Below are 17144 nucleotides of genomic sequence, written 5' to 3' on the forward strand. Positions count from 1 at the left end.
CATTCCACAGCATTTATGAAATCATTCAACTCTTACAGCAAAGAAATATGAAGTGAATAAGTGTGCTTTCTCACTCTTAATTAACTTAAGGGAACAAAGGAAAAGTTACAAAACCCACTGTGGAAAAAGTGACGGTAAACCCAAGGAACTCGCCACATACCACTCAGGGCACTGAGTCAGGTAGTGCCCTGGGGAGAGGTACTTGTCAGGACCCTTCAAGTGTGACAAGAATGGCCATGCCCTTGGGGCTGGGGTTGTGGCTCAGCGGTAGAGTGCTTGCCTAGCACACATAAGGCACTGGGTTCGATCCTCAGCACCACATACACAAATAAATAAATAAAATTTAAAAAAGAATGGTCATGCCCTTTAAGCCAGTATCCTATCTTCCTTAAATTCATATTACAGAATAAATTTAAAAAATAAAGACCCACATGCATAAAGTTGTTCATCATAGTGTCTATATTCTGGAGAAAATTTGAAAATGAAGTGTTCAAAATTAGAAAGTTAATATCACATCAACTCAATGGAAGTGATAGGCATCTATTAAAATAGCCTCAAAAAAAGTCCTCTCTTGGGCATTGTTTATGGGAGCAGGGGAGGAGTGGTGTGGGGTTTCTGAGCTGACTGCTTTACATTATGTCCAAAGATGCTACCTTGGTCTTTTTCTGAATGTCTTATTTCTTGACCCACCAGAACCAGGGATCTGTTCTGACTCATGAAATCCATTGGGTGGCCTTTAATGTGGTCATCTTTTTCCAGTTTCCAGATGTTTTAAAATATTGTCTGTATTACCATGATATTACTTATGGCCAGGCATGGTAATGCACACCTATAATCCCAGCTACTCAGGAGGTTGGGGTAAGAGGATCACAAGTTCAAGGTTAGCCTGGGCAGTTTAGTGAGGCCTTAAGCAACTTAGCAAGTCTCTGTCTCAAAAAATACAAGGGTCTGAGGATGTATCTTGGTGGTAAAGAGCCCCTGGGTTCCATCCCCAGTACCACAAACAAAAATTTAAAAAAAAAAAAAAACATGATCATGAAAAACTATGATTCAATGTCAAATTTGAAGATAACCTATAGAAATTACGGGTAATGATATCAAGGAAATCTCATATTACCTAAACTGAAGAGGGAAAGAAGAATCATTTCCACATATACAACAACCATATAAAATCATACCTGCTTATGGCTACAGTCTAGAGAAAAAATAGTACAAGAAGAGACTAAGAATAAAGACATTATAGTGCTTTTTAAATGCTTTGTGTGTTTCCTTCTTATTTTAAATTTCATCTATTTTAATCATGAGAGAGTTCTGTTGTTGTTATTCTTTTTTTTCTTCCTTTGTGGCACTGGGGGTTGAACCCAGGGGTGCTCCAGGGGAGCCACATCCCTACATTCCCAGCCCTTTTTATTTTTTATTTTGAGACAGGGTCTGGCTAAGTTGCTCAGACTGGCCTGGGACTTATTATCCTCCTGCATCAGCCTCCTGAGTTGTTCTTTATCAAATAAAACTTTAAATTAATTCTTTTAGCCTCTAATCTGGAAACGATTACACTCTTTTAGAGACAAGCTCGATTTCTTGGAACTAAAGAGTGAGTGGATTTCAATACTCAGTGGAAGGGTGGAGGAATCAATACCCTATGGGAATTAACCCTATGTGACGCTCTCAGGGAAGAAGCCCCTGGAAGTCCGTCTTGCTGAAGCCTGTGGCGGTGGACCAGTACCCCGTGAGCATCTTCTGGGAGGCTGTAAGAGCTGCAGGCACCAAGGCTCTGCCCCAGCCCCACTGAGCCAGCATCTGCATTTTAACAAGATCCCAGGTCACTTCTATGTGACCTGGATCTATGCTCATGGGCACACTGAAGTTTGAGAAACTGACCTAAATAGCTTCTTGGTGCTTTGTGATTAAGATACAGCTGTCACTTACATGATTTTTGGTACAGCTAAGTTTCTGGAGACAAGTTAGGTACAAGACTTGGAAAATGCAATCAGCTATGAGGTGTTAACAAGAATCAGTCCTAGAGTGATCTCTCAAACATATAGAAAAAGGGCAAAAAGAGGAGATTGGAGAAAGAAAGCTCTGTGAGGTGCTAGTCTCACAGAACTAAAGACTCAATGTTTTGAGAGCCAGACTGTCATGACACGGTTCCAGGAATCTCAGAGGAGGCTTCCTGCAGCCCGGGCCTCCCACCGTGACGGGATCCTCCAGAGGCATGTCCATCTCACTGAACTTCAAGTAGATGTTGCCCCGGCAGATGCGCCACAGCAGCCTCTCGAAGGAAGCCATCCTCTCCCTGTTAATCACTCCAGCTGTGAACCTGGGCAGTAGAAGAGGAGACATTACTGGAGCCCAGAGAGCAGGCTCCATGGGACAACTACAGAAGGATGGCCCACCTCGCTCTGTAAACTGGGGGTGTCTTCACACAGCTGGGGACAGGGATCACAAGGCCAGCCCACATCCCAGCCCCTGCTACCCAAGTCCCTTTGGACCTTCTGCTCTCTTTGACATTTTGAGGTGCTTTTTAAAAAAAAAAAATTATCCCAATACTCCATATTTACTTATTCCAATTAAAAATGTGATAGAATATTCAATATAGAATTACAGCTCCTGGAAATAAGTGTTCAATAATGGTCTCTGTGCATTTTTACCAAAAACTTTTAATGTGTTAAGATGGAAACAAAAGATAAGATACTGAGAATGAGATTGATCTAATGATGTTATGTGCATGTCCAAATATGGCACAATGAATTCTACTATCATGTATAATTATAATGCATAAATTATAAAAAAATTAAAGAAGGAGATACACATTGATTTTTATATATCTCTGTTTTTTCTCATCATTCAGATATTTAACAATTGCTGACACAAACTTCTAATACGATATTTAAAGTGGTGACTTTCACTGGCTTATCAGTTTAAACATACATTGATCCCAAATTACCATTAAATTAAAAAAAAAACCAAAACATTTTTTACAATGCTGGGGATGGAACCCAAGGCCTTGTGCATGTTAGACAAGTACACCAAGCTACACCCCCAGCTCCAAATGTTTTCAGTCATTATTTATTCCTTTCACTTCAAATTCAATTCCTAGTGCCTCAAAAAGCAGGCCCTCAATAACTAGCTGAATAAAATAGTAGAAATCCCAAACCCACAATGTTCAGGAATATCTTCAAATTCATCAATTTCACTTAGACACTGAATGAAATCCCCCAATTTTGCTTTTTGTTGTTTTTTTTTTAATAATCTTTTAGATGTTGATGGACCTTTACTTTATTCATTTATTTATATGCAGTGCTAAGAATCAAACCCAATGCCTCACACATGCTAGGCAAGTTCTCTACCACGGAGCTACAACCCCAGCCTGAAATCCCCTCATGTATTTTTGTCAATGTCATACATCATATGGCTACTAATTGGAAATGACTTGACTGGATAACTCTATCATTTCTAAAATTACATTTAAAAACTCAAACTCCAAATGCACGTTACCCAAGTGCCATTTAAAGATAAAGAAAAACTGTATACCCCCTAACCCAGGGCCAAACCCAACGAAGAGTTGAGGAGATCTTTCTGGGCTTGATCCCAGGCTTTCTATCCCTGCGTGGCACTCTCTGGGCTGAAGGACAAGAGCACGGCCATGACACAGAGGGAGCCCTCACTACCTCCACCCCAGCTGCTGGCACCATGGCCCTGGGGTCTGCTGCATCCACAGGCACCAGTGACCACTCCAGTGGCTCTTTGTTCCTTCATTTATTCCCTCAAACACTCAAGGAAACCCATGACTCAGGACCTAGAGTCACACTGACCCCAACTTTCCAGCCACGAATGCAGGTACAGTTCTCAACTCCAGGAGACCAGAAGTGTCTTCAATAAAGAAATCTTCGGCTAAATTGGTTTCCGTCTGAAATCCAAAGCACCACTGTCATTGAAATGCAATGGTATCTTAGAGGCACCCACATTTTAAGGTTTTGTCTGTTTTTAAAGGAGTTTTAATTCTCCACAGAATGATTAACAGAATTAAACAGCAGAGTGCTCCCTGCCAGACCAAAAATCGTCCCCAGTCTCTCTCTGCGAAAACCCCAAATCTACCCAAACTAACTGTCCTTCTGCTCTGACTTTTCCTTCTGTCAGAGCCATTTTGGGTACATTCTCTTCCCCTTCACTGATGATCTGGCCACAGGACAGAAACATGTTCCGAATCAGCCAGCTTTCAAATTTTGAGAAAATTCGGGGTTTTGATTAAATGGGCCCTTTAATGAACACTGTCACCCCCACCAAAAAAAAAAAAAAAAAAAGACCTCAAAGAAGTCCTGGGTTTTCTTCAGGAGGTATTTGAGTTCTGTCAGTTCTAGGAAGCTTTTCTTCAAAGCCTGCTGGTTCTGGTTGGCTTCTTGCAATTCTCCTTCCATTTTTTCTAGAATAGTCTATGCAGGAGGGAAACAGAAGGTAAGCCAGACAGAAAGCACTATGATGCTCCTACTCTACCCACACCGATAACTAAAACCAAAGAGGGGTTCAGTGCACCCTAACACAGCTGGAAGTTGGCTGACCTGTCCAGCCACAAACTCTCTGTTCTTGCAGAACCTGAGCTGGAACCGTCCACCCGCTCTCCAGGATTCCCTTATCAATGGGAAGGAAGGGAGGACACTCTTCAAGGTGGAAGGCACCTTCATGGGGAAGCCCAGGCATCCTTCCCTCCTTTATAACACTAGACAGCGAAGACAGAGGGGATTTACATGTTGAGAATTCCCTCTGCCCCAAATTCACTGTAATGATGGATTAAATATAGGAAGAAAAATTTGTATCACCTCTGAGCCACCTCCTGTTCCAGGTGAGAATCTGGGGAGCCAGGTATAAGCAAGTGGGAAAAGGAAACAGAGAAAGGTAGGCACAGACGACGAGACAGTAACAAGCAAAAAAACCTTCTTTACAAAAAGGAGACACCAAAAGATAAGGCTTGTGATAAAATCTAATATTAAGATAAATCACCAACAAAATCAGAACACAAAACCCTAGGTCATGAAATCATTTTTATAGAGCAGTATGAAAAAAGATTTTAAAGTTTGTTTTGTTTTTCTGGTGGGTGCTAGGAATTAAACCCAGGGCCTTATGCATGGTAGGAAAGTGTTCAGTCACTGAGCTACATCCGTGTGTGTATGTGTGTGTGTGTGTGTGTGTGTGTATGTGTGTGTGTGTTTTCTTTTGAATATTTGGAGATAAATGAAGGTATTGCTTTCACTAAAAAAATAAATAGCCAGGTACGGTGAAGCATGCCTATAATCCCAGCAGCTCAAGAGGCTGAAGCAGGAGGATCACGAGTTCAAAGCCAGCCTCAGCAACTTAGAGAGGCCTTAAGGGTTAGGGATGTGGCATAGTTAAGCGCCCCTGTGTTCAATCCCAGGTTAAATAAATAAATAAGAAATTCTTATTCCTTATTAAACAACAACAATGTTGTTCTTACTAAGAACAATAATGTCTTAATATTAAAAGAACAGGTAGATACAAAAAAAAGAACTGTTGGAAATAATGAAAATGAAAAATACAGCTACTGGCATTCAAAACTCAATAAGAACAACTCTATATCTGGTGCAGTTTGTGAATATAATACTGAGGTTTAACAAATAATATATAGATATGAAAGACCATTTATCCAAATGTCCATCAACAATACAATGGATGAAGTACATTATATTCAAAGAAGATATTTTATAGTAGTGAAGAGGAATTAATTTCAAGAACAAGAACCAATATGGATCTCTGAGGCACTATGAAGGCAGTGCTAAGAGGAAAGTTTATTGCATTAAGATCATTCATTAAAAAAATAAAAAGTCAAAAAATAAATGACCTAACATTACAACTCAAAGCCCTAGAAAAAGAACAAATCAACACCAAAATCAATAGAAGACGGGAAATAATTAAAATCAGAGCTGAAATCAATGAAATTGAAACAAAAGAAACAGTTGAAAATACTGACAAAACGAAAAATTGGTTCTTTGAAAAAATAAATAAAATTGATAAACACTTAGCCATGCTAAAGAAGAGAAGGAGAGAGAAACTCTCTTAATTACTAAATTACTAAAATCTGTGATGAAAAAGGAAATATCATAACAGACACTATAGCAATACAGAAAATAATCAGAAACTATTTTGAAAATTTATACTCCAATAAAATAGGAAATATTGAAGTCATTGACAAATTTCTAGAGTCATATGATTTACCCAAACTGAATCAGGAGGCTAATACACAAGTTAAACAGATCAATTTCAAGCAATGAAATAGAAGACACCATCAAAAGCCTATCAACCAAGAAAAGCCCAGAACCAGATAGATTCACAGCTGAGTTCTATAAGACCTTCAAAGAAGAACTAATACCTATAGTCCTCAAATTATTCCATGAAATAGAAAAAGAGGAAACAATTCATTCTATGAGGCCAACATTACCCTGATTCCAAAACCAGAAAAAGACACATCAAGGAAAGAAAACTTCAGATCAATATCGCTAATGAACAAATGCAAAAATTCTCAATAAAATTCTGGCAAATCGAATACAAAAACGTATTAAGACGATAGTGCACATCCATCAAGTGGGGTATCCCAGGGATGCAAGGTTGATTCAACATCCAGAAATCAATAAATGTAATCCGTCACATCAATAGATTTAAGGATAAGAATCATATGATCATCTCAATAGAAGCAGAAAAAGCATTTAACAAAATACAGCACAACTTCATATTCAAAACACTAGAAAAACTAGGGATAATAGGAACATATCTCAACACTGTAAGCTAACTATACTAAACCCAAGGCCAACATCACTTTAAAGAGAGAAAAACTGAAAGCATTCCCTTTAAAAACTGGAACAAGACAGGGATGCCCTCCTTCACCATTTCTATTTAACATAGTCCTTGAAACTCTAGCCAGAGCAATTAGACAGATGAAAGAAAATAAAGGGGTACAAATAGAAAAAGAAAGAACACAAACTATCGCTATTTGCTGACAACATGATTGTATCCTTAGAGGATCTGAAAAATTCTGCCAGAAAACTTCTAAAACTAATAAATGAATTCAGTAAAGTAGCAGGATATAAAATGAACAGCCATAAATCAAATGCATTTCTGTACCTCAGTGACAAATCCTTAAAGAGAAATTAGGAAAACTACCCCATTTGCAATAGCATAAAAAAAAAATGGGAATCAATGAAAGAGGTGAAAGACCTCTACGATAAAATTCTGGCAAATCGAATACAAAAACATATTAAAAAGATAGAACACCACAATAATGTGGGGTTCATCCCAGGGATGCAATAAATACAGTTATCTCATATTAGACAAAGGTGCCAGAAACATCTATTGGAGAAAAGATAGCCTCTTCAACAAATGGTGCTGGGAAAACTGGAAATTCATATGCAGCATAATGAAACTAAACCCCTCTCACCATGCACAAAACTCAACTTAAAGTGGATCAAGGACCAAGGAATGACATCAGAGACCCTATGCCTAATAGAAGAAAAAATAGACCCAAATCTTCATCATGTGGGATTAGGCCCCAACTTCCTTAACAAGACTCCTAAAGCACAAGAAATAAAATCAAGAATCAATAAATGGGATGGATTCAAACTAAAAAGCTTCTTCTCAGCAAAAGAAACAATCAGTGAGGTAAAGAGAGAGCCTATAGAATGGGAACAAATTTTAACCACACGCACATCAGATAGAGCACTAATCTCTAGAAATATATAAAGAACTCAAAAATCTTAAGACCAAAAAAAATTAAAAACCCAATCAATAAATGGACTGAAGAACTGAACAGACACTTCTCTGAAGAAGAATACAATCAATCATCAAATATATGAAAAAATGTTCAACATCTCTAGCAATTAGAGAAATGCAAATCAAAACTACTCTAAAATCTCATTCTCATTTCAGTCAGGATGGCAGTTATTAAGAATAGAAGCAACAATAAGTATTGGCAAGGTTGTGGGGGGAAAGGCACACTCTTACATTGCTAGTGGGACTGCAAATTGGTGCAACCAATCTGGAAAGCAGTACGGTGGTGATTCCTTAGAAAACTTGGAATGGAACCACCCTTTGACCCTACTCCACTCCTTAGTTTATACCCAAAGGACTTAAAAACAGCATACTACAGGGACACATACTACAGTCAAGCTATACAACAGTCAGCTGTCTGACAAAACCACAAAGGATGGGAAGTGAGGTAGCAACAGATTTTGAGAAAGTGTTATGAAACCGAGTCTGGGAATGTCCGTGGGAAAATCTCCTGGGAACTTGTCTTGAAAGGTTAGATGTAACTGTGAATCCACAGCTTTCAAGCCAAGGGTTTTAAGCCAAATGCTGGGAGGGAGTGGTAATCACAAAAAATGGAAACAGACTAAGGTCACCTCCTAAAAAGACATTATCATTTCAGATTTTTAAAAATCCGCCCAAGAGAAACCCTTACCAAAAAGATAAAAGTAAACAATTTAAAAGGATATCCATGTAAGGTAAGCTCTCCTCTTCCCCACCCCCCACAAAAGCACATTAATATCAGACAAAAGGGAATATTTTAAAGTTGAAATGGTGAAACTTAGATCTGCATGCCTGGGCAGAGTTGGAGAAGTTTTTACAGAAAAGAGAACTCAACCAATCAGCTCATACTGAATTCAGTTGGATGGATGTTTTTTCTCAAGCTCTCAATTTGCAACTGAAATGCCTGCTACCTGCTTACAAGATCAAGAAAGTCCTTGTGCTTGTCAAGCTTCGGCACAACAGCATAGAAGAACAGACACAGCTGTTTGAAAAGATGATTGGAACATTCCTCCCCTTTCCAAGCTCCTATCTAAAACACAGGCTGTGTAAGGCTGGACCATCTTCACAAACATCAATTAAAACCACACATCACAACAGATTTTGTGAGACACCAACTCTTATCATTAAGTCAAGAAGAAACCTGCAAACACTGCCTGCCACTCTTCTCACTAAAGGCTTTTATCTTGGAAAATGCAGTTAATTTTTCACCTAAACTATGTTAATAAATGATAAGGTATTGATTTTAGATGAATGAATTTTATCTTGTTTCCTATTTTAGGTCCTCATACAGTAAATATCAGTAACTATAATCTGCATTAATTATTTAGTTAATATTGGAACCCTCAATCAGAGTTGAGTGTAAAGATGCCTGAGACCAAGAAACTTGAGAACCACTGAATTAGATGATCATGAAATGTCATATTGATCAGAAGCCCAATAGAAGTTCTTAAAAGAATGGAATTTTCATGCTTTGGCAAAGCTGGAGAAGGCTTGGTAGAAGAGGAGGAGATGAAGAGGGGTTGTCGGTGCATGGGAAGGGCACCCTGGGCCTGGGGCACAGCATGATCAACAGCTTGGAGTTGAGAAATGGGTACAAGGTGAGCAGAGAATCACGGGACAAGTTCATCGAAGGTGGAGGACTGGTAAGGTGCAGACAGGACCAGGAGGCCAGGCTTTCGTGGTCAGAGGTGGCTAAGACTGATACAGGCACAAAGGGAGCCATAGCACATTCTTGAGCAGGGAAGTGATGAGATCAATCACTTCCAAGACAGAATCTGGTGGGTAGGCAGCGGAAAGTGGAACAGTTAAGAAAACCACGGTTGTGCACGCCTATAATCCCAGAGATTTGGGAGGCCGAGGTAAGAAGATCTTGAGTTCAAAGCAAGCTTCAGCAACTTAGTGAGGCCCTACGCAACTCAGTGAGACCCTGTCTCTAAAGAAAATATAAGAAAGGGCTGGGGATGTGGCTCAGTGGTTAAGCACCCCTGGGTTCAATTCCCTGTACCAAAAAAGAAAACAAGAAAAAAGAAAACCAGTCAGACTAGAGGCCTCTGTGATGGCTCAGAAATCAATGTCAATGCATAAACCAGAAGGATGTCTCCCAGATCACAAGAACAGGCCTGGGGCTGAGGTAAGGGCTGGGGTGAGAGCTAGACGGGGCTGCTGAATGAAGGGGACTCGTATTCCAAGATGGGGGGTAAGGTTGAAATTGGAGGTGATCTGGGAAAGTCCTATTCGGATTGGTTAAAACCTTTCTCCAGGGCTGGAGTGCAACTCAGTGGTAGAGCACTTGTCCAGCATGTGTGAGGCCCTGGGTTCAAGAACCAGCACCAACAAAAAAGGAGGAGGAGGAGGAGGAGGAAGTTCCTAGTCCACCAACTGCTCTGCACAGGCAGACGTGCCACCTCGCCCTCATTCAGCCTGCTCGGAGGCACCAACTAGACAAGACTTTGCTGCCTTTGAAAAATCTATGTCCACAAAGCAGATCACTCCTCCTTGCGAGGTGAGCTTCTCTGGGGTTGTATTGAGAAAGGAAACCCGCTCTCCCCTGCATCAACAGGAGTGGCCCCAAAATTTGCAATTTTCCTGGGGAAGTCACCCTGAAAAGTGACAAGCACGTAAATCTGCTTTCTCACCTTCTATAACCAGGTGAAGGACCCATGAGTGGCATTCAAAGTTCCCAGAATGACAGGCTTTGTGACTGTCCTTCCCTGGGGGCAGCTGCAGAGTGCAGAACCTACCTCCAGTGTAATCATTTCCCGAGGGAGAGGAGTCTCCGGGTACTTCTCCGGCAATTGGACTGTAATCTCATTTTGCATCTCATCTTCCAGAAAACCTGAGGGATGACACCCCAGAAGAGAATACAAGGTGACAGTGGGTCCCCATAATTAAGCAACAGGGTCCAGCAGGACAGGTGTCTTCCAGCCAGCTGCCCTAAGGCCTGCCCCAGCACCAGGGGCCCTCCCCCAACCTCCTGCCTCCACAGTCACCCCAAAGAGTATTACAAACAGGGACACATTTGTTAACTAGTCGTGCAAACTATTTCCCTCCTTACCAGTCCCCGTTTAGACAGTAAGAAAGGTGACTTACGGAGGATTCTTTCCAATGACTCACACCTTCGGACTTCATTCACAAATTTCCTTTGGAAGCTGTTCACATTCACATTTAACTAGGGACGGGGGAAGGGGGACAGCAGGCACACATTAGGCCACACGGCTGCCAACATATTCCTCTGTTATTGCATTATCTTTTTTAAAAAAATTGTAGTTGTAGATGAACAGCATGCCTTTATTTTGTTTCATTTTTATGCGGTGCTAAGGATCAAACGCAGTGTCTCGTGCATGCTAGGCAAGTGCTCTGCCACTGAGCTACAGCCCCAGCCCTGCATTATCTTCTTCATGTTGGAGAATGTTGCTGGAGTTACCTTGGGAACAGGTGTCTCCATGTGCAAGACAGGTGAGTTCCAGGAAAACCAACCCTTGGTATTTTCACCCACAATCATTGGCGCTCATTCTGATCCTGCCATTTCTAAGAGAAACAAAGTCCTCCCACACCCAAGGTTGCCTTGTTTTTAGCTGCATTTGCTCTCCAAAAAAGCCTGGGAATCTTCAATAAAGCCATAAATATGAATGGACCTTGAAAACTGCACAAGTCAATGTAAGTTTCACAATCATCAATAAAAATCCAACCCTTGTGTGGTGACCCTTGGCTCACCCCAATAAGTATTTCTGAAGACCTGCCTCCAGTCAGGTCCTGTGCTAGCAAGTAGGAAAGCAAAAACCAAGGCCATGATCCTTCCCTGCAGGAGCTAAGCTTTGACATTGATCTTGGTGAGGAAATCAGAAAGACTGATTTTCAAAATGCAGTTCAAAAAAAGAGCTTTGGACTTTTGGAAGTGACACCCAACGTCACTCAAGACATTCTATCCCTGGAGTACCACTCTGGAACTCAGTCCTGGGTATGACAAACAATGCTGTGCACTCCAGAATATTTTGTCCCTAGATTGCATGGGCATGTTTGACGATGCTAACAGGAAATCAAATTACAAAGGCATCCCACATCAGTGATCCGGGTTTGCATTAGAGCTTCAGAATCTTCCTACAGAGAAGACAGGCATGGAGGAAGAAAACAGGATCATGAATGACTTGCCCTGTGGTCACAAACCCCCACCAGGACAACTAGGACCGTGGAATTCCACCTATTCCAGCTCCAGGCTCCTCTTCCTGCAGAACCCATTTTGTTCACTAGGGAGGTGAAAGATTTATCTACTTCCCTCCCACCTTCCTCTTATCTCCAAAGAATGCAATACCTACATCTTTGAACTGAACCAATCCAAGCTCCCCGAGCTCAGCTACACAGCAGTAGGCAGCCTCCACCTGCAGAAACACCTGTGACAAACACATTTCCTCACTTCGAAACACAGACGCCATCTTGGCCTGGCTTCTGTCTGCAGGAGAAAAAGAGAAAGATCTAAGGAAATGAATATGTGACAATCTTAAGATGATTTTTTTAAGTTAAAAATTAGAATCCAACTAGAATCACTCCTGATTTAAAGATGGTAAACAAAAACAAGATAGAACTTTTCACTGATTTAAAAATACGATGAGGGGGTAGGGTGGGGCTGGAGATATAGCTCCTTGGTAGTGCTTGCCTAGCATGCGCAGGGTCCTGGGTCAACACACTACAAAACGAACCAAGGGCTGGGTGTGCAGTTCAGGGGTAGAACACTCGCCTAATCTGCACAAGGCTCTGGGTTCAAATTCCCTAACACACACATACACATGCAATCATGTATATATGATTAAAGACTCAAGTTGTGGAAAGTGTGAGAAAGCACAGCCTTTCCTACAGTAAGTGTAAATTCTTTATAGCTTTCTCAGAGAGCAAGTTGTCAATATCCATTGAATTTTGTATTATTCATACTCATGACCCCAGATCTCCATGCTATTTATCCAGACAAACCTGAGTACCTATGGAAAAACAGATGAATAAGGTTGTTGATACCATTATAAATAAAATTTTTAGTAAACAAATCTATGCTAGATATCATCTATGGGGGATAACAGAACCCCACGTATTCAGCAGGAATTAAATAAGTCTGTGTCCCGCATACGGAAGAAGGATGTTCACCTGAAGCCCTGTGAGTTTCTTGGACCCACCTGTGAGATCCGTTTCACTATCCAGTCACAAGGACATTACCACCTCTGGCTTAAAAAATGACTGAGACACACTCCTGAGAGGGGGTTACAGTCATGGAGACATGAACTCAGGTTGAGCACTCATAATTCAACAGCCCAAAAGTCAAACTGTCCCAAAATGTGAAACTTTCTGAGCCCTGACATGATACCACAAGACGACAAGTCCCCAACTGACCTCTTAACACGGGTCACCGTCACAACCCAGGTGCTCCAAAAATATTGTTCAAGAATCCTCCAGCCTGTGTGTAGAGGTGTTTATAAAGCAGGTGAATTTTGCATATAGATTTGGGTCCCAGACCCAAGATTTCTCATTATGTTTATGCAAATACTGAAAAATCTGAAATCCAAAACACTTCCTCCCAAGCATTTCAGATAAGGGCGAGGCAAGCCTTGTGATAAGACCCGCTACACGCTGCCACAGAGGAAAGTCCACAGCTTGAGCAGGAGAAGAGCCACCAACAGCTGGCCCCCTCCACACACCAGGGCTGCAGCCTGGACTTGGCGCAGATATGCAGCAAGGTAACCCAGCCCTGGTGTGTCGAGGCCACCCAGTGATCAGACAGACAGGTTCCAAACTGTGGGGTGTGGCAGTCTGTGATATTCCCTCCCCCCCAGACCATCAAAGTCAGTGCCAAAGGGACGGCCCACCTTTAGTGTTTGCTGGAGCAGATGGCAAGGAAGGACGCAGCCCAGGGCTGGGAGGAAGGCGAAGATTCCCTCCAAGGAGTAAAAGAAACTGCACGGAAAGCAAGGGGTGGGGACAGGGAGGGGCTGTGGCTCTTCCCTTGGAACACCCCCTGGAGGCCCTAGGCTGTCACCTTGAATGGTTTTCCTCCAAGTTGCCTTCTGGAGGTTTCACTTCACAACTTGCCAGATACTTGGCCTATCTGTTTCTGTCATGATAAAGACTAAAGCCAAGAGCTGGCCAGGAAAAGGCTGTGGGTCTTGTCTCTGTCTTCTCCGGCTTCACTTGTCTTCACCCTGCTCCCCAGACTCCTGCATGTAGTTCTGAGCTCTCACCTACCCCAGGGCCTTTGCTTACACTTTCCCCTGGGTTTGGAACCTCGATCTCTTCCTCTTCATCTTTCATCCCCACCCCACCCCCACAAACCTGTCATTTCTCCAGTCTAATGTAAGTATCCTCTCCCTGACCACCACCTGACCCCCAGTGAACCAGCCTTCCCTGACCACCACCTGACCCCCAGTGAACCAGCCTTCCCTGACCACCACCTGACCCCCAGTGAACCAGCCTTCCCTGACCACCACCTGACCCCCGGTGACCCAAGCTTCCTCCCCTATACTGCCAGAGTCACAGACATTTGCAATTACTTGTTTAACAAATTTCTGTATTCTCATAAAAAAAGTCATGAGGTTAGAATGATTCCATGTTTTTTACTCTAGCACCTTCTAGCTCAATATTGACCACCAAGCATCTGCTTCAAAACCATTTCTCCATCCGTGGAATCGAGGATAAACTTCCCCCACCTCCAGAAGCGCAGAGTCGGGTCCTGTTTTTCCTTTTGACACCAAGATGAGTTAAAAGTTTGCATACTGTCCTTTCTATAACGAAGGCCATGTGTTCACAGAACAGAGACACGAGACTTTAGCTTCATACAGACCAAAAGCCCAGAGAAAGGCCCTGTGCTTACCCAAGTTCTCAGGGGAGAGAGGTCCACCCAATGCTCAGGGAAAGGACCCCCAGCAGCACCAGCCAGCCTCGGGCCTCCTCCGCGGGTGTGGCTTGCCAGAAGTGGAGCACCCCTCCTGGCTGCGCCTCCTGAGGCGGTTCTATTGTATCAACACTGCTGTGGGTGAGGACAAACCTGCCCCACCGGCTCAACCCCCACCCCCACTGTGCCCTCTGCAGTGACTTTGAGTCCCCACCAGGAAGCAGAACACTGTTTTTTGATGAGGGTAACTTGCCTTCAGCCAGCTGAGAGTTAGGGACAAAGTTTCTAGGGGACCTACAAGGGCCCTAGAAATTGTAGGGTCCAGGGCTGGGGTGTGGCTCAGTGACAGAGCGCTTGCCTAGCATGAGCAAAGCCCTGGGCTGCATCCCCAGCACCACAGAAAGAAAGAAAAACTCTAGGCATGAAATAATACTAAAAAGTGGCTTTAAAAAAGACTATTACCCACCGTCCTATTAGCTGTTTTCCAAAACATTCTATGTACTTTCAAAGACAAAAAAAAAAAAAAAAAAAAACAGAGGAATACTTACAGGTGCCCAGCGTCTGAAATTCAGTTTCCCTGTGGCCCAGGTAGAAAGAGACAGGACTGCACGTGATATCCACCCTTTTCCTCAGGAGAACTACGGCATTTCCTGTTTCTTTGTCAGACAAGGTGAGGGCCACAGAGTGAGGCCCTCAGAGCCACTTTCTCTGGGCTCAGAGGCTCCTCCGCACCAGACGCTGCACTGACATGAAGGAACTTTCCAGAGCAGCTTCCCAGGTGTACACAGATCCCCTGTGCACACCCACCGGGGTGCCCATAAAATGAACCCCAAGTTGAAGGGGTTTTTTTGTTTGTTTTTTTACTTTTTATTGTGGGGAAAATGTCAATACCTGCAAGAATGTATCTCTTGATGCTTTGACTGTAGCCCTTGTGGCTTTGAAACTTACAGGTTTTTCCTTTTTCCCAACCTTCTCCATCCTGACCTCTCTGATCTTCTTTTCCCTGATCTCTCCTCCCTAATCTCATTTTCTCTGAATCACCTCTTTAAAAGCCCCCCCGTTCCTGCTGATGGGCAGACCCACAGCCTTTGGGATAGGAGGCCCCTGGGTTTCTCCTTTGGTAGCAAAGCAATAAACCTTTTTCCTTGTTCTCAAAACCGTGTCCTTGTTATAGGATTGGCATCAGGGACAAGTACAGAGCTTTGGCTATAAGAGTACAGAGAATATCCCCCCATGGACACATGGCTCCAGTAACTGTTGAAGTTTGTGTCATCTGTGCCTGCCCACTTCCCCACCTTCCCCATTACTTTGAAGCAAATTACATACATCATGTATTTCTTCCAGAATATGAGGGTGGGGGATATGGCTCAGTTGGTAGAGTGCACGCACAAGGCCCTGGGGTCACTCCTCAGCACCACAAAAAAAAAAAAAAAAAAGGAGGGGGGCCTGGGGCTGTAGCTCAGTGGGAGAGCTCTTTCTAGGGCATGTGAGGCACTGGGTTCAATCCTCAGCACCACATAAAAATACATAAATAAAGTTATTAAAAAAAGAAAATAGGACCATAACTTAGATTTTAGGCTGGGGATACAGCTCAGTTGGTAGAGTGCTTGCCTCAAAATATGTCAGCATATCTCTAAAAGATAAGGATTTTTTCATAGAAAACACACACACACACACACACACACGCACACACACACACGTCATGGACACTCCTAAAATTCAGCAAGAATTCCTTAATAACAAATATCCCATCAGAGTTCAAATCTCCTAGGTTGTCTGAGTTTTTCATTTTTTTTAAACCCCTTGGGTGTTTTCTGTACATGATCATTGATTGACACTACTGCTTTTGAGAACACTGAAAAATCTAACTTGAGTTTGGGGGACAGCAGGGAAGAGCTGGGTGGGGACAGCTGGGCAGCTGTGGCCATTTTAACACTGGCACAGTGCAGACTGGGGTCCCTGAGGGAGCAGGCGGTCTACTCCCAGGCCCTGTAAGAAAGGAATGGTTTGGGCCTGTACAGTGTCACACACCTGTAATTCCAACGACTCTAGAGGCTGAGGCAGGAGGATGGCAAGTTCAAAGTCAGCCTCAGCAACTTGGTGCAGCCCTAAGCAACTTAGTAAGACCATGTCTCAAAAGTAAATAAATCAAATGGCTGGGGATATAACTCAGTGGTAAAGTGCCCCTGGGTTTGATTCCCAGAAAAAAGAGAACAACAAGAACAGTTTGGGTTTCTTGGGAAACAGAGCTTGGCCACACCCACTAATCTGTCAGAGCAGATCTGCCTAGAGTCTGGATTGAACTGGACAAAGTCCTGAAGACGGAACTCAGGATTCACAAAGCAGATCAGCAAGATGAGAGCTAAGAACTGCAAAAGGAATCTCAGGGCTGGGGAGCCTCTCCCCTCTGTGAACTCTGCAGGCCAGGGAGGCATGAACTGAAAACTAATTCAAAATCAATGATGTT

At 42.7% G+C, this 17144-nt stretch overlaps 1 protein-coding gene across 1 annotated transcript in view; it reads right to left on the reverse strand.

Annotated features, from left to right (window-relative positions):
* The window catches only part of ATP6V0A4 (ATPase H+ transporting V0 subunit a4), a gene marked incomplete at its 5' end in the record, with an annotated part of 44413 nt that extends 32174 nt beyond the window's left edge, over nt 1-12239 (reverse strand). The window contains 6 exons of the mRNA XM_081287264.1: nt 2191-2317; nt 3813-3907; nt 4305-4430; nt 10551-10645; nt 10900-10978; nt 12123-12239. Coding sequence (XP_081143390.1) covers nt 2191-2317; nt 3813-3907; nt 4305-4430; nt 10551-10645; nt 10900-10978; nt 12123-12239 — 639 coding nt within the window. The remainder of the gene's footprint in view (nt 1-2190; nt 2318-3812; nt 3908-4304; nt 4431-10550; nt 10646-10899; nt 10979-12122) is intronic.
* Between the last annotated feature and the right edge of the window lie 4905 nt (nt 12240-17144).

Source organism: Spermophilus citellus (genome assembly GCF_964194105.1).
Source record: "Spermophilus citellus genome assembly, chromosome: 3".
NCBI classification, from domain to species: domain Eukaryota; kingdom Metazoa; phylum Chordata; class Mammalia; order Rodentia; family Sciuridae; genus Spermophilus; species Spermophilus citellus.